Here is a 22475-nt window from a genome sequence, read left to right as displayed (position 1 = left end):
TGATAAACGAATGCACCCAGTTTTTACGTTAGTTTTAGTTTATCCACAGATGAGCTTATAACGCTAGTGTATGGGGCATCGAATAAGTAAAAATAAAAATCGCTAGTTAATACCACTAACAAGGCTCAAAATAGCCCCACACTCACACGCTAGCATAATGAGGGTCTCTACCTGCAAACCGAAGCATTGAGAACTCTGTAAGTGTACAGACAGTTTAATAAGAAGATACTTTATAAAGACAGTACACTTTGCGTATACAAGCAGGAGCCATCTTTGGAAAACAGTCTCGACCAATCGAACCACGAATGCCGTGCTACGAGCTGGTCGATAGTCACAGTTCAGCCACAGTCACAGTTCGTGGTTTGACTGGTCGAGACTGCTTTCCAAAGATGGCTCCTGCTTGTATACGCATAGTGTACTGTACTACACGCAACGCAACAGATGGTGGTTGAAATAAAATGTAGCATGAACTTAACCAATCAGCATGTTCAGCGCCCAAGTCCCACCCCTGAAAGTTCCTGAAATTTGAAAAAGTACTACCTCACAAGCAGGGACATTCTGAGGGACAAATATTTACCCGGAACTTCGCAGTGATCCGGGTCTAAATGGTGAAAACACACCTCGTAAATGGTGAGTCCCAGCCCGAAGTCCCTAGTTCCTGCGGTGGAAACACAGAGAGTGCCAGCCCGAAGTCCCTAGTTCCTGCGGTGGAAACACACCGAGTCCCAGCCCGAAGTCCCTAGTTCCTGTGGTGGAAACACACCGAGTCCCAGCCCGAAGTCCCTAGTTCCTGCGGTGGAAACACACCGAGTCCCAGCCCGAAGTCCCTAGTTCCTGTGGTGGAAACACACCGAGTCCCAGCCCGAAGTCCCTAGTTCCTGTGGTGGAAACACACCGAGTCCCAGCCCGAAGTCCCTAGTTCCTGCGGTGGAAACACACCGAGTCCCAGCCCGAAGTCCCTAGTTCCTGCGGTGGAAACACACCGAGTCCCAGCCCGAAGTCCCTAGTTCCTGCGGTGGAAACACACAGAGTCCCAGCCCGAAGTCCCTAGTTCCTGCGGTGGAAACACACCGAGTCCCAGCCCGAAGTCCCTAGTTCCTGTGGTGGAAACACACCGAGTCCCAGCCCGAAGTCCCTAGTTCCTGCGGTGGAAACACACCGAGTCCCAGCCCGAAGTCCCTAGTTCCTGCGGTGGAAACACACCGAGTCCCAGCCCGAAGTCCCTAGTTCCTGCGGTGGAAACACACAGAGTCCCAGCCCGAAGTCCCTAGTTCCTGCGGTGGAACTGTGGCTTATGTTATTTGACGTCTGGGAAATAGAAAGTGTTTCCAGAACAGAATCGTTGCGGGGGTTTTTTGGACAAAATCCCTAATTAACGTGGAGTAGGAAGCTTTTACTGGTCTGCAGTGTGTGTGCGTGTTCAGATCTGATGTTGTTCTGTCATCTGATGCTCAGGGAAAAGAAGAGCGAAACGTGAAGAACTTGTACAATCACAACTACTTTGGGCGCTACTGCTCGTGTGACCGGCCGTATCCGGATGAAGACGATCAGGTGCGTGACGCTCCTCATCCTCGCTGAGGGATGAAGCTGCAGTGCAATATAAGCTGTTTCTACTCTATCCAGGTGAACGAGGAGATGATCCAGTGTGTGGTGTGTGAGGACTGGTTCCACGAGAAGGTGATCTCACACACACTCTGTTATTCCTCTCTCCCTCTGATCCTCAGGGGCCGGTTGCACCAGCTGGACGTAAAAAAGTTGGGTGTAAGCTCTATGCTGGACTTAGTTACGTCCAGCTTTCTGATAAATATTTGCACCTGTTGCACAGTCTAAAACTACGACTAGGCGCAGCTACGCTTAGCATAGACGATGCTCGTACACGCTGACATGTTGTACCACACTGATAGTTTATTGGCTCCAACGAATAGATGACACAACATGACTGCTGAGCCAAGAAAGAGAAAATTAAATTACTCAGATTGTGAAACAAGAAAAACTGAGCTATTCAGTAAGTATGCATATTTTGGTATGCCAGCATTGGCATAAAATCGAAGACAAATTAGCACCTGGAGTGTTGAGGACAGCGCTCTGTTCCTGTCTGTTACATGTTGTAACCGTGGTGATAACTCGATTTAATTCTAACATGTCAACCCTACTGAAATGAAAACGTTCAATAAATTATCTGTCTCCATATATATCTGGAGGATTGATGCGGTCTCTTATTACTCTTTCAAGCCGGAAAGCCGGCTGATTATGTAGCCTGTATACCAGACGTGCCATAGTCTCAACGTTTTTATTTATCTTTATTTTCACCAGGGAAACAAGTTAAGACTTCTAACTTTACACCTGCCTTTGACATGGTGTAAGATTTAGTCTCAGACGTGCGCTACGCCCAGATGGTGCAACAGGGATTAATTCTACGCAGGAAGTTTAGTCTTACGACCGGGTGTACGTCCAGCTGGTGCAACCGGCCTCTGGTGTTAAAGTGTGTCCTGATGTTTCAGCATCTGGATTGTCCAGCGGCTGACGGAGAGGTGCTGACGGAGATGATCTGTGTGCGCTGCATGGAGCAGGCGCCGTTCCTCTGGGCGTACGCGGCTCGATTAGCAGGTCTGGAGGGGGTGCGCTCCTGAAGAAACATGGGTCGCAGTCACAGCGCTGTTGTAAACGGGATCTGTTTTGTGCTGTCCTCCAGGTTCTGCTCTGAATAAACAAGGCCTCTGTGAAGAGCATGTGAGCACTGATCAGACGTCAGGTGACAAGCAGCCGGATGCAGCCGGAGCCACGGGGCGAGGAGAATCAGGGACGGCTCCTGCGGATCAGCAGGTCTCAGACGGCAGCGGATGCGTGTGGAAAGAGCTGACGGCTGGAGCCACACCATGTTCGAGGGAAGCTCCGGTGTTCTGGCCGTATCACTGGAGAGAGAAACTCTGCCGCTGCACCGACTGCAAGGTGTCGTTCACAAGCTTTATTCTAGAGGATCTCATTCGCTTGATTGACGGATATGAGTGAATCACTGTTACAGAGGTCTGTTTCTGTAATATTTTAACTTTTTATGTTCTATATATTGTGCGTAGAGAATGTATGTAGAGACGGGTGTTCCTTTCCTGCTGGACGAGTCGGACACGTTGCTCGCTTACGAGGAGAGAGCCAAAGCTGAAGCACTGAGGAGCGACAACCTGCTGCTGTCCTGCCTGACCTCTGTGACCCCTCTGACCCACGTGCAGCAGCTCGAGGTCATTTACCGTAAGTGTGGCTCTGTCAATAAAATCCTCTCTGAGGACGTCAGACCTCATTCCGAAATATTACAGAAACCACAAACATTCACTAATGCTCTATAAGAAATCACACAAACAGCCGGGGGTGTGAACTTTTGAACAGGATGAATAGTATAAATTATGTATATAATTATAATCTGTATAGATTCTGTATAATCTTACACATCTACACTGGACGGGACGAGTCTTTCAATAGTAAACTGATGTAATCTTCTGTAGCGTCCAGTGTTAGGTGTGTGTTTGTGAGTCCTGTAAGTGTGACTGTTGTTTCCGGATGGCCTGTTTTCACTGTTGTACAGCGGTTTCCAGTGAATTACGTTGTAGCTCCGTATAGCTTTGTTTTAAACTGTCTTCTATTTTTCCTGCCTTTTTTATATTGCTTAATATAATGTAATCATCGCAATTTATATGATATCTCATTTTGATATGTCACTTTCATCTGACATTGCTAGCTTTAATCTAAATCGCTATCGCTCGCACAACGCTTTAACATTTCTCTAGCCAGTTAATCTGCCATCCGTTTGGCATCTTTTCTTCTCTTGCGCCCTTTACAAGTCCATCAAACAACTGTGGTGAGTAGGATCAGTCAACAAACACGGTGAATGATGTCTTGTCCTGTTATTGTCACTTGCACTTCGTGTCACATGTATAGCATAGCATTCTCTGTCAGCACAGAGGGCTTTACATGTGATAAATACAGGGAGATAGTCAGGCTGACGGAGAAGATTTCAGAACTAGAGACACGCATCCAAACTTTAATCGAGGATTGTAAGAGTGCAGGGGCTTTAGATACTGCTTTGGATGCGACTAGCTTAGTAAACTCTGTACATTGTTCGGTTCCAGCTGAAGTAGAGCCCGTGCAGCTGGCAACTGGGTGACCGTGAGACGCTGTAGTCGCGGGACAAAACACTGCTGTTCCATTCCGATTACCATAACAAATAGATTCTCCCTACTCAGTGAAACACCCACTGAAGAAAAGAAAGTCAAAACCTGCTGAGAAACAGCGTAAACTCATGAATATTCATGTAGGCTCTGCCCACTGCCTCTACAGATGCACAACTCACTGTTGCTCCATTTCATAGACCAATGGTGCAAAAGGGAGAGCGAGCGAAACTTGTCACTTGAAAGCGAAAAACAGTGTTTGAGATTCGTCGCAGCAGATTCAAGCAGTTGTAGTGATGTTCTTGTGTTTGTGCTTGAAAAATATACACGGCATTTGTGAGAAAATATTCTTCAATTGTGCAACCCTCATTGGATGAACTCACACACTGATTTGCGGATGAGCAAAATTTCTCCGCGACTTCACATGTGTTGATGCGGGTTTTGCACCATATTCACTGCAGCAACTGTAGCAAAAATGTGAGCGTACGAGTTTTTTAATGTGTGATTTGTATAATAGGATTTGTGCTCCTGCAATGAAGAATTTGAGAAGGTGTAACTGTTGTGTTTGTGAGAGAGAAAAGAAGTCTACAAGTTTGCAACTCTTAAAACATTTCTCTCTGTGACTTCAAATTTACTGATACGCAGTAAATGTCTATTCTCTACAACTACACACTCCACTGTCACACGCGCTCCGTTGATTTGCACCAAATATACCTTCATAATGCTCCCTTGGTCAAAATCGAGGGAGCGAGGGTCTGTCCATATAAACTTCCCTCATCCACTTCACGAAGTGGAACGAACTTTAAAATGGCGGCAGGGTTTCCCCTGAGGGGAAGTGCTTAGGGAAGTTCGCAAGTGCGTGTCTAAAAGTGGACTGGAACGGAACGCAGCCCATGTGCTCAGCTCAAGTCAGTGCGCGCGACACACTCTGCGTGATTCTGACAGTTATCTCGTCAAAAACCGCAGATAAGATGCAGGTAAGATATTAATTTATAATCATTTTGTTTTTTATGCTACTAAAATAACAATGTCTTGATTTTCGAATGCGTAAAAAGCAATTAACTAATTCATAAACGGTTGTTAACTTGGCAGGCATGCAAGAAATGGCCTTAAAATATTTAATGTATTTTTTAATCGATATGAATCATTACAATGTCATGAGCAATAATCAACTATAATGATGTTTTTTTGTGTGTAATATTTCAGCCCTACTCTAAAATGAACTTGAATGATTATAAAAATTGTTCTTAAAAATGTGCCTGTGGGTAATCAACACCTAATTTGAATTATTGTTGGCATATATTGTCAACAGAGCTTGTTTAGAGGTAATGTTAAGTGCGACATTTAAAACAAAAAAAATCACCATTTGTTTAAAAAAAAAGTGTCTGTACACATTACTTCTCTATGTAAGTATTATATAAATATGCAATTAACTGTTATAATTTGTCACCTTCATTTATATAGCGCTTTTAACAATATGGACTGTTTCAAAGCAGCTTTACAGTGATAATAGGAAATTAAAGTAACAGAGATTGTTTAGGCTTTACAGCAGCTCTAGAATAAAGTTATTGTCCAGATAAAGTTAGTTTTGATTGATTCACTTCCTTCGCAACGATCATTAGTTATTAACTTAGCGGCCGCTAACACGACACCGTTCTAACAGAAAATTCTTTAATGCGATCCGGCCGCTCATTTGCATAAAACAGTGCCTAGTGGCTCTGAGATTTTTTTTATCGCTTCCGCGTAGCAACATGAATCGGGATAAACAAAGACACAAATATTAGCGTAGACGCCATCCTCCTTATGATATACAAAGTACATCAGAATTTATGGGAAGTGTTCCCGGTTCCGGCTGATCTAAACTATGCAGCCTAACACTGAATTATAGAAGTCTATAGAGTGTTATGTGAATGCTAGGACAAAGAGATGTGTTTTTAGTCTAGCTTTGAACTGACAGACTGTGTCTCCCTCCCGGACAATGTTAGGAAGATTGTTCCAAAGTTTTGGTGCTAAATAGGAAAAGGATCTACCGCCAGCAGTTGATTTAGATATTCTAGGTATTATCAACTGGCCGGAGTTTTGAGATCGCAGTAGACGTGAAGGACTATAATGCGTTAAGAGCTCGCTCAAGTACTGGGGAGCTAAACCATTTAGTGCTTTGTAAGTAATCAGCAATATTTTAAAATGTATACGATGTTTAATAGGGAGCCAATGCAGTGTTGACAGAACCGGGCTAATATGGTCGTACTTCCTGGTTCTGGTAAGAACACTAGCGGCTGCGTTTTGGACCAGCTGTAGTTTGTTTATTAAGCGTGCAGGGCAACCACCCAGTAGAGCATTACAATAATCTAGCCTTGATGTCATGAACGCATGAACCAATTGTTCTGCTTTTGTCATTGTCACAGTCATCGTCAGTCTGTCTTCGTCTGCACTACACTTCCCAGAATCCCTCATGTCTCCACTGATGAACTCACTCACCTCAATTACACACCTGTTCGTCTTCATCATCCGCGTCACCTGTTTTCACCTCGTTATTGTTGATTTGTAGTTGTATTTAGTTTGCTTCTGTTCAGTCAGTCCTTGTCGGTTCTTGTATATGTTATGTGTCTATGTATAATGTGTGTACCCTCTGCCTGTTTGCCTGCCTGTACCAGTTTGAGTTTTTGTCAGTAGTAAATCGTTTATATTAGAGCCTTTTTGACTCTGAGTCTTCTTCAGCCCGTACCAAACATGTGACACATTGAGAGCATATGACCTAATTTATAAATATTTTTTAGATGGAAAAATGCGGTTTTACAGATACTAGACACGTGACTTTCAAATGAAAGATTGGTATCGAAGAGCACACACACACACACACACACACACAGGTTCCTTACCGACGACGAGGACTTAACAGAGCAGCATCAAGTGTTAGACAGTATTCTAGGTTATTACGTGAGGAAGTTTTTTGTCCAATAATAAAGAATCTGTGTTTTTTCTGAATTAAGTAGTTGGAAATTACTAGTCATCGAGTTTTTTTATATCAGCTATGCATTCCGTTAATTTTGTGGATTAAGTTTCATCAGGGCATGAAGAAATATAGAGCTGAGTATCATCAGCATAACAGTGAAAACTAATAACAAGTGATTTAATCATAGCCAGCTTAAAAGTTTTTGGTACATATCCTAATGACAAAGATGAATTAATGATATTAAGAAGAGGATCTATGACCTCTGGAAGCATCTCTTTCAGTAGTTTAGTGGGTATAGGGTCTAACATACATGTTGTCGATTTAGATGATTTAACAAGTTTATAAAATTCACTCTCCTATAGCAATGAATGAATAAAGTTTTTTTATCAGTGAGACTACACTGCACTGTCTGATGCGATACTGTAGTAGACAGTATCTTTATTTTTCATTAGTTTAGCCACTGTCTCAAATAAATACCTAGGGTTATGTTTATTTTCTTCTAATAGGTTTGAAAAATAAGCAGATCTAGCAGCGTTTAAAGCCTCTCTGTAAGCAATCGAGCTCTCCTTCCATGAAATCCGAAATACCTCTACTTTTGTTTTCTACCAGTTGCGCTCCAATTTTTTTTGACTGCTCTCTTTAGGGTGTGTGTGTGTGTGTGTGTGTGTGTTTGTTTGTTGTACCATGGCGTTGGACTATTTTCTTTAATCTTCTTTAAGCGCAGCGGAGCAACTGTGTCCAAAGTGCTGGAAAAGTTAAAGTTTCTGTCGAGTTCTTCGAAGCTATCTGGGATGCTGAGACGATGAAACTGATTAGGAAGATTATTGATAAAGCAATCTTTAGTGGCAGAAGTGATAGGTCTAACATACTTGTAACACGGAGTCGGCTTTGCAGCCTTGGCTAAATGTAATTTACATGAGACTAGATAATGATCTGAGATGTCGTCGCTCTGCTGCAGAATTTCAACAGCATCAACATTGATTCCATGTGATAATATTAGATCTAGAGTATGATTACGACAATGAGTAGGTCCTGACACGTGTTGTCCTTTTTTTTACTTTTTTTTTTTATTTTTTTTTTATTGGAACAAAAACATTATCATGGATTCTACAATATCAGCCAATATCACAAAATAATTCCAAAATCTTCATATACAATATCACACTTTCCTCAATGGTTTACATACATAATCCATTTTTCCCAAAACTTGTTACATATGTCAAATCTGAGCCTTAGTATAAATGTAAGCCTCTTCATACTGTATATTTCATTGACGATCCCTAACCATTGATCTTTAGTTGGAGGGTTAACTTGCAACCATTTATGGGTTATTGCTTTCCTACTGCTTGCTAACAATATTTTTTATAAATATTTATCCTTGTCTAAAACATTTCCTGGTATTTTACCTAGATATATAGTAAAATCAACCTCTACTCCCATAATTTTCTCAATCTCTGCCACTACTACTTGCCAAAAGAATTTTATTTTTGGGCATGCCCAGAAAATATGACATTGATTAGCCATCGGGGTTTCACACTGCCTCCAGCAAAGGCCACGGCTCTGAGCCTGTATGAAGTGCTGTTAATTTGGGAGTTATGAAAAATCGTACTAAATTCTTCCATCCGAATTCCCTCCAGGATCTTGAGTTTGTGGTATTTGCCTGTATCGCACATACATCTGTCCAGTCTTCATCTGTTATTTGTGAGTCAGCCTCTCTCTCCCACTTTTGTTTAATGTATATTGATGAATGGTTCTTCGCTTGTATACTTCCATACAATCTAGAAACCAGCTTTTTGTTATCTCCTAATGTGTACGCATTTGAGAATATTCTAATTAAATTATGATCTTCTGTCAATGTACTTTTATTTTTTTGTTAAAATAATCTCTGACCTGCAAATATCTATAAAATCCTGCTTTTCTAGTCCAAATGTATTTGAAAGTGCCTGATAACTCTGTAATTCCCCGTTAGAGATGACTGAACAGTACGATGTGATACCTCTCCAAACCCATTGTTTAAGTCTCTCGTCTACCCTAACCGGCTCAAAACCTGGGTCAAATGCTAATTAACTTAAAACTACAGTTTGATCCTCTAATTGCAATTTCTTCAATACTCTGACAAAAAACCTGACAAAAAACCTTGTTTGCTTTCAGCTTTGATATGGCACGATTTAATTATTCTATTGTTATTTCAGCCCTCAGTATTTTCTGTTGTTCCCCTTTTGATGGAAGATCTAAAGAATCCAAAAATATTTTTATAGTTGGAGTATCGCCCCTATTTGGTTGAGTATATAGATCCTTGTAGTATAATTCAAAAGATTTATGAATATCTTTTAATCTGTTACATACCTTTTTGGGTTTTAGTGTTTCTAATTTTATAAATTGTATAAAAGTTTCTTTACTCAATTCAATTCAAATTTATTTGTATAGCGCTTTTCACAATACATATTGTTTCAAAGCAGCTTTACAGAAAGTGCATTTCAGAAATGTACATAGAAAAATACAGTTAGTTAATCATGTATTAATTTAGGGCATAACATACGAACTGACAAACGCTATTTACCTTGGGACTAGCGTCCCGAGATAACAGCAGAAGAGCAGACGGGAAATAATTAGCATAGCTGCTGTTCATAATATTAATGCATTCGATCTGATTCAGCAGTAGTATTAAAGGTTAAGCATTATGTGAATGCTTGGTTAAAGAGATGCGTCTTTAATCTAGTTTTAAACTGGGACAGCGAGTCTGAGCCTCGAACAATATCAGGAAGGCTATTCAGGGAGGCTAGGAATGACCAGAAGCCTCGAATTTAGTGATCTTAAAGAACGTGATGGATTGTAGGGCGATAGAAGGTCCATTAAATACACAGGAGTTAAACCATTTAGGGATTTATAGGTCAGTAATAGTACTTTGTAATTGATACGGAACTTAATAGGTAACCAGTGTAGAGATGATAAAATTGGTGTTATATGATCATATTTTCTTGATCTAGTAAGAACTCTAGCGGCTGCATTTTGCACTAACTGTAGCTTGTTTATTGAAGATGCAGGACAACCAGCTAATAAAGCATTACAGTAATCTAGTCTCGAGGTCATGAATGCATGAACTAACTTTTTATCCTCCAGGATAGAAGTTTCATTGCTTTAGGGCCTGTTTCATAATACCTTTGTTTAGCAAATTTGATCTGTCTCTCTATTTCCTCATCATAAATCCCATTTAGGTCTTGTTTAACTTTTCTTAACCGAATCAGTATCTGTGGATCTTTCTGTTTGCTGTGTTTGATCTCCAAGTTTTTCATTTCCTCCTGTAAAGCTAATAATCATTTTTTGTTTCTCTTTTTTACGAAAAGCCGTTAGAGCAATAATTCTGCCTCGAAGTATAGCCTTTGCGGCATCCCACAGGGTACTTGGAAGACACTTCCCCTTTATCATTACATTGGAGATACATTTCAAACTCATTCTCAATCTGCTTCTGTATCGCTGTATCATTCAAGATACTCGTATTAAGTCTCCAAAGTGTATCTTTCTGTTGATTATCTAAATGTAGAGTAAGGTATACCCTGATACATCCCTAGTACCAATATTACAATTTCTAATTTTATGTCTATCTGAGTTATACATAAATAATCATTTCTTGAGTACATAGAATGGCTTGCAGAATAAAATGTAAATTGTTTCTCCCTTGGGTGTAATTCTCTCCATATATCCATCAGACACAGTTATTTAATCATTCTTTGAACCATTTTAGTATTTGAGTTTTTCTTTTTGGAAGGATTAGTTATATCCAGTCCAGGCTGAAGTTGCACATTTAAATCCCCACCAAATATACAGGTTCCATAAGATTCCCTTAAAAAGGGATTTAGTGTCTCCTGGTGGAGCATATAGATTAAGTAATGTTACTTCTTTATTATCTAATTTATCTAAAATTCACAGCATTAGAAATCAGGATAGCCACTCCCCTCCTTCGTCCTGATTTATGAGATGAGTAATAAGTATTTTGAAAACCCAGTTTCTTTAGTTTCTCATGTTCTGGTGGAGATAAATGAGTCTCTTGCCAATAAATTACCTGTATTCTTTCTCGTTTCATTTTTGCAATAATTCTACTCCTTTTAATCGGATAATGTAGCCCATTGACATTAAGTGTAATTATTTTATATTCCTGACCATGCATTGACTTGTTTCAATTTGCATAACTTTGTATAACATTTCCCTTGACAACCTAATAAACAAAGCAAACAATGTACGAACAATCATAACAAAGAGAACAGTAAAATAAAATGAAAAATAAGAATAAAAGACTTCCAAGTCCGAGGTTTAAAGTAGGTCCTCAATTTGAGAGGAAATCCTTGTGTCCGTCAAGGGCCTCTCGTCAGTGCAAATGAAGATACTCTTAGGGTATTCAATGCACCGGCAATTTCTAAGCTGTTCCCACTAAACCGGTTTAAAGATTCAACTCAGGCAGGCTCACAAAAAAATAAAATAATAATAATGTTTAACCAATGGTAAACTAGAAAGGAGATACATTAACGGAATATTATCCCTTTTATTTAAGACTCGAAAAAGTTTCTCTGGATTAGATGGTCTAAAAGAGCTTAATATAGGCTACTGCACAATATCTCTCATCTGGATGTGCTGTCTTAGAGGTTTATGGCTCCTGCTGCAGACATCCTAGTCAATCAATCGTTGATTTTATGTGAATATCACGCATCAATATTATCATCAGTTAATCCCGGAGTGTCACGGTGAAAACTTCGTAACTTCTCCCGTATCCGTTCTTGATTTACGACTGCTTGGCGGCGTCGATTTGCACCTGCTCTTTCCCACGTTGCAAGTCTCCGCTGTTTTGGTTCAGGCTCCTTGAAGTTGTCAAAAGAGAATCCTTTCTTCAAGTCTTTAACTGCCTCTGCTGCATTCTCGTAGATTTGTAGAACACTCTCAGCTTTGCTGGGTATGGCGTTTGGAATCGAATCCCCTTGGATTTGAGCTCCTTTAAAGTCCCCACATATTCCTTCCTCTTTTTCAATATCTCTGGTGGGTAGTCCGAGTCGAAATAGATCCTCTTTCCTTCGAATCGAACTTCTTTCTTTTTCCATGCTGTGTGCAGTACTTGTTCTTTCACTCTAAACTCTTGGAAGCACAGAACCAGCGATCTGGGTGGTGCATCGCGAGGAGACTTTGGTCAAGTCATCCTCATTTATATAGCGCTTTTAACAATGTAGATTGTTTCAGAGATACACATTTAATTTACAGAGATAAACATATAATTTAATGTAACAGAGATTGGTTTGGTGCGAGTGCTCTGTGGCAGCGCTGTATTCCAATCTCCGTTTCCGTGGACAACAGGCCAAGCTCCGACTTTATAAGCCTCGTCACAAACTCTAGTAGGTTGCTTTCCTCGAATCCCTCTGGGACTCTGTAAATACGGAGGTTGTTCCGTCTACAGTGAGCTTCTATGTCGGTTAACTTCGTTTGCAGAGCATCTTGATTCTCCAACACTTCGAGGAGTGCGTCACTTGCCGCTACATTTCCATTCTTCCATGTCGGCGACGCGTTGTTCTGCTTCCCTCACTCTGCTGTCCGTAGTTTGCATTTCGCCTGAGAAGTCTTTAAATTTCTGATTAATTCTCTAAACTCGTTCAGTTCATTCCGCATATCATCTCGAAGTGAGAGTCGAAATGCACCCATATCATTTTTGAAGTCCATTCTAAACGCTCGTATTTCGTCTCGAATGGTCTGTATACCAGAGCTAGCTACTGCTTTGCTTGCTTTCCCGGCCTCGCCATTATTTCCACTACCGTCTTCGCCGCCGTCCATATCTTCGGTTGTTTCTCCTTTTTCCCGTTTGGAGCCTGCTTTATTTTTAACCCTTTTTTGCTTCTCCAATTCCATGTTAAACTTCAGCTTGTTTTTAACGTCCCACGTGTATTTTCCAGGGGATTACAATCGACCGGTCTGGAGACGTTATTTCAAGCAGCCATCTTCTTCAACGCTACACCGGAAGTTTGCCCTGACACGTGTTTTCTAACTCCAATAGAGTTAAGAATGTCTTTAAATGCCAATCCAAATGCATATTTTTCGTTTTCTACATGTATATTAAAATCACCAACTATTAGGACTTTATCTGCAGTCAATACTAATTCTGATAGAAAGTCAGAAAATTCTGTGATAAAGTCTGTATGGTGCCCTGGTGGCCTGTATACAGTAACCAGCACAAATCTCAAACGTGATTTATCATTTGCACTATATATTGTTACATTAAGCACCGACACTTCAAAAGAAGTATATTTGAAACTAGACTTCTTAGTAATTTTGAAAATATTACTATAAATTACAGCAACACCTCCCCCTTTGCCTTTCAGGCGAGGTTCATGTTTAGAACAGTCATCATGAGGGGTGGACTCATTTAAAGTAATGTAATCGTCTGGTTTTAGCCAGGTTTCTGTCATACACAGCACATCTAGGTTATAATCTGTAATCATATCATTAACAATAAGTGCTTTTGAAGTAAGGGATTGAATATTCAGCAACCCAAGCTTTATCATTTGTTCATTTGTATTATACCTGTTTTTTATTTGTTGAACAACAATTTTTACCCTTAGATGGGTTTGGAAGTTTATTATATTTGCTAATTCGGGGAACAGACACAGTCTCTATATGATGATATCTAGGTGAAAGAGCCTCTATGTGATGGGATTTATCTGACCTTGGTGACGCGAGGCCGCTAGCAGACGGTCGGTTTAGCCAGTTTGTATGCTTCCTGACCTGAGCCCCAGATTGTCATGTTTTATCTCTAAGACTATGTGCCATATTACTAGAGAAAAGAGCAGCACCATTCCAGGAGGGATGAATACCATCTCTTTTCAACAGGCCAGGTTTGCCCCAAAAACTTTTCCACTTGTCTATGAATTCTATATTATTTTGCTGACACCACTTCTTCATTCCTTCGAACAGGAAGGGGGCCAGAGCAAATTACAGTGTCTGACATCGTACTTGCGAGTTCACACACCTCTTTAACATTAATTTTAGTGATCTCCGACTGGCGAAGGCGGACATCATTAGTGTCGACGTGAATAAAAATCTTAGAGAATTTAAGCTTAGCATTAGCCAGCACTTTTAAATTTGTTTTGTCAGGCGCTCTGGCTCCCGGCAAACATGTGACTATGGTGGCTGGTGTCTCTATTTTCACTTTTCATGTAATAGAATCGCCAATAAACAGGGAACAGGATTCTCAGTGGGTGAATCTCAGAATCTGTTTAATGTTGTAAATGTAATCTGAACGGAAGAGCGGTGTTTTTTCCCGCGACTAAAGCGCCTCACCGTCAGCTACAGCTACAGACACAAACCGCCAGCAGACAGGAGCAATCGAGCAATCCATCCAATTAATGTTATGTTGAAGAGCATAAACAGCTGTGCTCTACCAGGCAAACTGAAACTCTGGTGCTTTCAGTTTGGTCTACTGCCAAGGTTGCTGTGGCCACTGACTGTGTATGAGGTTTCTTTGACAACAGTGGATAAGCTGGAAGCGTTAATAAGTTCATACATCAGGAAATGGTTGGGAGTTCCACGCTGCCTCAGCAGAGTGGGACTTTATAGTAAAGGAGTATTGCAGCTGCCAGTCTCTGCTTTAACCGAGGAGTTTAAGTGTGCCAAGGTCAGACTGGAAATGACTTTAGCAGGGTCACGCGACAAATGTGTAAGGGAGGCAGCCCCTGTGGTAAAAACTGGTAGAAAGTGGTCAGCAAAGAAATCTGTAGTAGAGGCAAAGGCTGACCTTCAAATTGGGGATATCGTGGGACAGGTACAGCATGGAAGAGGGGGTTTTGGGCTCAGTTTAGCTCCTCCTAAATGGCACAAGGGAGGCCCAGCCCAAAGGAGGAAGCTGGTAGTCAACGAGGTGCGAATTAGGAGGAGAGGATGAGATGTATAAAGGCCATTTCCCAGGCCAAGCAGGGAGAGTGGATGAGATGGGAGAGTGTGGAACAACGCAAAATGGGCTGGCAAGACCTTTTGTCAATGGAAGAGAGTAGGATCAGTTTCCTTATTAGGTCAACATATGATGTTCTCCCATCACCGCAAAACCTAAACCGCTGGGTAGGAGAGGATCCATCTTGTCCTTTGTGTTCATCACCTGCCACATTAAGGCACATTTTGACAGGATGTAAGGTGGCTCTTAGCCAGGGTCGGTTTACTTGGCGCCATGACCAAGTATTGCGATGTTTGGCTTTAGCATTGGAAGGCAAGCGTAGTATGACCAATAAATTGCCGCCTGTTCTAGCAAAACATTACACGCAGAAGACAATATTCCTCCGCCCAGGCGAGCAACCACCAAGAAAAGGTGCTAACACCAATTCTCGCCCAGGACAACTGGAAGCTGCTAGGGACTGGAAGATGCTGGTTGATCTTGATCAACGGCTTATTTTTCCACCTGAGATTGCCACCACTAACCTACGACCAGATATTGTTTTGTGGTCTGGATCAGCACGCATTGTTCAACTGATAGAGTTAACAGTGCCATGGGAGGATGCGGTAGATGAGGCATATGAGAGGAAGAAACTGCGGTATGCTCATCTGGCCACTGAAGCAGAACAGCGAGGATGGAGAGTCCAGGTTTATCCAGTGGAAGTGGGTTGTCGTGGTTTTGTGGCACACTCTACAACCCGGTTCCTCAGAGACGTCGGATTCAGTGGCCAAGAGTTGCGTCGTACAGTAAAGAACTTATCTGAAGCAGCAGAAGGGAGCAGCAACTGGCTGTGGTTGAGACGGAAAGATTCTAGCTGGCTGTGTACAGGCCGCCATGCTACGGTTTCGTAGAATTCTTGAAAACTTGAAAGGTCTGTTGGTTTATTTGTATAGGTTGTATAGTATTTACAGTCATTACGTTCCTGTGTATATTGTGTGAATGACGGGTGGTTGGGCAGATATTGTGTTTTGCGGTAGGTGGTATGCCATACGGAACCGTTGCCACTGAAACTGCATATTAACGCACCAGTGGGGCTCGACAGCCTTAGTCAAACGGGTTGGCGCGTATGGTTGGGTTGCGGTGAGATTGTGGTTATGTCTCAGCAGCAACTGTTGGTTTATTTGTATAGGTTGTATAGTATTCACAGTCATTACGTTCCTGTGTATATTGCGTGAATGACGGGTGGTTGGGCAGATATTGTGGTAGGTGGTATGCCATACGGAACCGTTGCCACTGAAACTGCATATTAACGCACCAGTGGGGCTCGACAGCCTTAGTCAAACGGGTTGGCGCGTATGGTTGGGTTGCGGAGAGATTGTGAGATTGTGGTTAGGTCTCAGCAGCAAGAGGGAAGTAGAGGTCAGTAAGCTGGGTTGAGTTGAGTGGGGGACGGAGGGGGGGGGGTGACTCTGGGACGCCAGAGTCACTGTCGAGCCCTCTTGAGGTGTCGTGGGCTAGTCAACGAAACACTGAGGACGGAAGGTGCCCACTTGAAGACCCAAGAGATGTTCCCTACTCCGCTCAATCCAGAGGGTTGTTATGGGGGGACCGCACTGTGGTTGCAGCCGTTGTGTGTGCTGACGCGCAAATACACTGTATTAACACCAGACAGAAAATTCACGTCACCAGATGGAAAGAATGGATGGAGAAGCATAGGTTACTGTAAAGCTACGTCTTAGTTGGTGATTATCTTGGCGAAAGCCGAGTACAAATCAGCATGAAGTTTTAACATCTACTCTCGTGTAATGGAAATCATGTAATTACTCTTCTATTTCTTTATTCCTTATAGGCTACGACCTTCTAGAGAAAATGTTACTCTTGGTTAACGACTAGTAGTTTAATGTTTAAGTTGGTATTTACTAATGATCTTATTAATTTTTTAACATACTTGGTAGCATTAAGATCAGAGCAACATTAAGCATTTATGTTTATGATAGGGAGGTGATAAAACGCATCAGACTTAATAATTATTTAATTTACATTTATGGACTGCATAGAAAAAACACTAAAGCAAAATGTATTAAAAATAACAAATTTTATTTAACTGTAAAATGAACAATTCATGAACATTAAAAAACTAATTTAAAATTGAACCAGTTAAAACAACAAAAAAGTCAAATTGATTCAATAATTTCCTCCATAAGCTCCTCCAACTGTTTAATACTCTGTACTACACTATAGTTGTGGGCTTTATTGTGAGGTCATCAACAGCGATGTGGATGTGTAGATCTGCAGGAACACTCCGACACACACCTCCATCTCCCTCCAACACGACAGTGATGAACATGAACCGAAGTCTCAGCAAAGCTATTATATATCAATAGACATTAGGGCTGTCACTTTACGTTCGAAAATCGATTGCACAATCGACGGGACCAACCAACACAAGTTTCGAAAACAAAAATATAGGGAATCGATTTGAACGACCTTCTCTCGAGTGCGTCCAGCTCGTCACGAAACGCTCACAGCGAACGCGTGTCACAGCAACTGCAGGCTCTGACACACATACATAACAGCAAATTATAGCCTATTTCTGCATAATGTCTCTTTTTACAACAAAAATGTGAATTCTGCCAGTAGCTTAATCAGACAGCTCATGCATATACAGATTCGGGCTATGGGCTACAGTCGCCTACGTAGGTGAAATTTGTTTGACATTTCTAATCGTAAAAACAGCCATGTTGAAGCTGTAAGAATTGATTTTCCTGCTAAGACAAAAACTGAGATAAACCCCATCCTGCAATAAAGCAATAAAACGCACCCTGGACAGAAGATCTCAGAGAAAGAGCAGGACATTGTCTATCCAAACGTTTCTCCTCCTTTATCTCTGCATCTTCCTCTCCCCTAAACCAACACACTGAAAGCTCACTGAGAATGTTTATATATCACATATGATGTATGTTGTGAATCTAGTGTTTTTCCTTTTCATGTTTGGTATCATTTTAAATGTCTCAGTGCGATTGGTAAAATGGTCTTAATTTCATTGCAGCCATTGGTATTATGAGAAAGATTGAACACTTATGAGAATCCTGTTCTCCTCTTCGGGTGGTGTCTCTTCAAGATATCTGATAATCCTCCCCTCTCCCCCAAAACCAGGTGTTACCCCCCACCCCAACCCAAAACAACTCTAAAACATATTTCTACAAGCCTTTTGTTCTGGTCTGGTATACAGGTGATACTCGAAAAAATTAGAATATCGTTCAAATATTATAATTTTTTTGATTATTCCTTACATCTTATGAAAAACCCAAATTCAAAATCACAGAAAATTTGAATATTACATGGAATCAATAAAAAAAAGAATTATAAATACAGAAATGTCGGCCCTCTGAAAAGTATTATCATGCATATGTATATATAGTTATATATAGTTATAACAGTTATATATACTAAATGTATTAGTTTCACCTTTTGATTTGAATTACTGAAATACATGAACTTTTGCACGATATTCTAATTTTTCGAGTTACCTGTATAAGTGTAAGTGGCAGAGCAGTCTTTGGGAAACTGTAACCAGGAAAACACACACACACACACACACACACACCCCACTGTGTGTCTCTGTCAGGAGCATTTCTTACACTTATTGTCATCTTTGAGCAATTTATGTCATGTATTTATTTCTTAATTGTCTTTTAATCATTTACTTGTGGAATTAGCATGATACATTTTTACCTGACAAATAAAATGTTATATTTGATTTATTCGGCATTACTCTGAAATCATTATTTGTAGTAGATTAATGTGTATTCTGGTGTTCCAGCTAATCTCTGTCCAGGATAGATCACACCGAAGGCACTAATGATTGGAGCACATCATTAAGGAGACCTTCTGATTTCTGACTATCACTGATTTAGCACGTTGCATCTGGTGACTATTAAGAAATGACACCTTTGTTATGAGTCTGCAGTGAGCGGCGTCGTTCGCACTGCATCCTCTGACTATTTCAGAACTGGCTAGTTTGTGATCGTGAGCGCACATGACGTCTCAAAGCAAGACCGGGACCTTAATGAACGAATAATTGAAAGTGTAGGGGATACCCAGAATAATCGGAGATGTAAATTAAATCATAATATTTATGGTTATTTTCTAATAAGAAACACAATCTAAATTTGATTATCAGTTGAAATTGGAGTCAGATTAACACGTTAAAGTAATATTGAAACTAAATTGTAATATATAAGGTGAACTTCACCGAAGGGCTGAAGAGACACACACACACGCGTCACACACACGCGCGTCACACACACGCCTCACACACGCGCGTCACACACGGGTGGCCCTTACAGCTGTGTTGTGTAAACAACCCCTTCGATTTCTCAAAAACAGAACAGAAACATGAACAGAAAAACCCACTTCCTTAGATGAAGATGAAACGAAGGCTAACAAAAACAGTATTTACCACAGAGTCAGGGGTTAGACTGGGGCCGTCCGGGGCAAGACTAATGCTGGCAACTCATCGGTGGACTTTCCTCTACATTTTCAACTATATAGGCTATATTATTTCTTACACCTTTCTTGTTCTTACTAATTCAAGCACTGTTGCCTTTAATGGCGTTAAATAATGGACGGAGCAGCACAAGCGCATAGACAGAGCGCAGGGACAAAGCTCACACACAGAATATAAACTGCAGAAATGACAAATCTACAAAAGTTGTGATATTAATGTTGTACACTATAGTGAGCCACATAATCTTTTAAAGGCACACTGTGTAGGAATTTCTCCCATCTAGCGGTGAAATTGTATTTTGCATTGAAACGAATTGTGCTCTCCAGCGCCTCGCTTTTTCAAACCCGTGTTGCATCTACGGTAGCTGTTATGTACCAAAAAGCTATGACAAACAATGCAAGAACAATCATATGCTCTATTAAAAATACATTCTTAACGTATTTCTAGGTTACATAAAAAGTAAACTTACAAACCTTGTTTTTAGCACCTTCTCAACTTTATTCAATAACTGCTATTCATCATAGAGCCTGTTTAACTTTTAACTATAAATGTTCTACTGTCTATATAATAAAGTACACAACCAAGCAATGAAAAAAGCATGTAATTAAGACTGTAATGTTGACTTGGCCTATACCTGTCGAGGACAAAGCAGGACTTCAGCGTCTCTTCTGAAATCTTTCTCCTGCATTAGTTCTTTCCATCTGGAAAAGCTGTCCCGACATCGACTCTTGAATCTCCGATCTCGTTTCCTTTTATGTTCAATTTTGGACTTTTTTGGCGACGAGGATTTCTTCTCCTGTGGCTCGGCATATGTATGCCATTAATAATAACAGTGCAATGCAGCCTTTAAACTCGCCGGTGCCGTGAAGCGTCTCTCGCTGCTCTCTCCTCCGGTTCTGCTGCGTTCAGTCACGTGACGCTGGCTCTCAACGAAAACGCCTTGTGGAAACACGTTGGTCTAGTACTTTTTGACCCTCTCTGCTATTATAGTTTTTCAAGATGGCGGAACGACATGGAAGCCTCCGTGGACCTACCCGTCACATGTATATAAAGATAATGAATTCTTCGTTTACGAGGATAAGGCAGATAATTGTCAGAGGTATTTGTACACCATTGAGGACATATTTATGAATAAAAACATTGATTTTAGATAATAAAATACCTAAAAAACTACACATAGTCCCTTTAAGGCTGTTTCCTATCAGTTTCAATCCCTTTGAATGGAAATGCATTGATCTAGTTTAGTTTGTTTAACTATCCTGTACTGACAGTATAGTTTTAGTGTAGAAATATGTGAAAGGCTTATAATTAAATGTTTAACTTTTATTGACCCCCCAACAACAACAACAAAAGAATCAAATCGCCAGACATGATTAAATATATTGCTATTCATTAAAAATGAGGATGCAATTTTATTTGCCTTTTGAAGAAAATAGATTTTTTAAGATTTGTATAAAGATACTTATTCAAGATATATCCTGTTGTTTTGTGAATTAAAAAAAAGAAAACTGCAGACAGCACATTCTCATATAACCTCATATAACACGCAGCACAAGAATTATTCTCTGATGTATTTTTTTCTGACATGCTCTCTCAAGTAATATGACCGTTTGTTCTGTGTAGTTTTTCTGCATTCCTGTATTACAATGTCTACAAAAATATTACATGATTTATTTATTACAGTGTTTACTTTGTCCTGGGACATTGAAACCACAGAGCACCCCCCCCCCCCCCCCCCAATAACAAATCACAAATCCTCTGTATATAGTATATAATAAAACAATCCAAAGAAAGAAAATCAGGAAAAAGGTGCAGTGCAATAATCAAATGAGTAACAATTGAAACAAATGCTAACAAACACTTTCTTAAAAGATTGTGTTATATTTAGGGATGGGCAGTGTTTATGATGCATGTATTTCAAATATAAAATAGAATTTTGTAATTTTTTAATTGGGTTGATGAAAATGGCTTCTTATTTTGTATCAAAATACTTTAGTTTTTTGTATTTTTGTAGTTTAAAAATACTGTAGAATACTTTGAAATAAGTCTAGATGATGATAACGCGGCCTCTGCTTGATCGTCAGTGGTTTGCCCACACCTGTGTCCATACGGAAGAAGGCGGTCAAGGTAAGAAACGTGCAGACCGCCTGCTTTCCATACATATTTTGCATAAAGCTATTAATTTTAACAGTTCATGTTAAGTTTTGGTGTTCGTGTCTGTAGCCTAGGCTAAATCGAGCAGCAGCCGCACAGTTAACGTTTGCTTGCTACTTTCAGCCTATGTTAAGTTTGTCAGTTGTGCACGAAAATAATAATAATAATAAAGCATTTAACATTACATTTTAATGCCACGGTATTGGTGCAATGGTCTAAACTCGTGTGGAGCAGCATTCTCAACTTCTGGTGTCCAATGATTGATAAATAAATATTTGTTTGCTGAATATTGTACCCTAATTGAATTAGCTGTTTAGTACGATCCTGAATTGCATGAATAACTGCCTGACAAAGTAAGCCCTTCGTTACCAACCCCACAGTAACTAAATAAGGACACAATAATGTGTCATTCGCAGACTGTTAAACTGTCGGTTACTTTTGTCACGACCTCCCCGTCTACGATTAGGAATGCCGATGACAAAAAAACTACTGAATTGAAATATCCCTTCTCCTGTCCCAGATCACACAAAAGGTACCACAAAACAAAATAGTGTCAAGAATAAGCTTTTTTATTTACGCAGAAATAGAAAAGCAGAAAGCGTGAATCTTCAGGAGGGGTTCAAGCCAAAATAACAAACCAAAAGGGGATTCTACCTTAAAAAGGAATTAAATGTAACTTACCTAACAAATGAAAAACATCCCCAAAGAAAATACAACAACCTTCCCTTACTCACTAACCAATGAACAAGAGAAAACAATTAATAAAGAAAAGAATGGCAACCTCCTCCCTAGGGCTTTCAAAGTAAC

At 40.4% G+C, this 22475-nt stretch overlaps 1 protein-coding gene across 1 annotated transcript in view; it reads left to right on the top strand.

Annotated features, from left to right (window-relative positions):
• Window positions 1–22475, top strand: part of LOC143747409 (putative E3 ubiquitin-protein ligase UBR7) — a 48365-nt gene that overhangs the window by 14216 nt on the left and 11674 nt on the right. The window contains exons 4-8 of the mRNA XM_077240204.1: window positions 1456–1551; window positions 1624–1677; window positions 2502–2607; window positions 2693–2949; window positions 3075–3243. Of these exons, the coding sequence (XP_077096319.1) occupies window positions 1456–1551; window positions 1624–1677; window positions 2502–2607; window positions 2693–2949; window positions 3075–3243 (682 nt within the window). The remainder of the gene's footprint in view (window positions 1–1455; window positions 1552–1623; window positions 1678–2501; window positions 2608–2692; window positions 2950–3074; window positions 3244–22475) is intronic.

The sequence above is a fragment of the Siphateles boraxobius genome, unplaced genomic scaffold (assembly GCF_051911475.1).
Source record: "Siphateles boraxobius isolate OS27281-9 unplaced genomic scaffold, OSU_SipBor_1 22, whole genome shotgun sequence".
Taxonomy (NCBI): Eukaryota; Metazoa; Chordata; class Actinopteri; order Cypriniformes; family Leuciscidae; genus Siphateles; species Siphateles boraxobius.
This window is presented reverse-complemented; position numbering and strand designations above follow the sequence as displayed.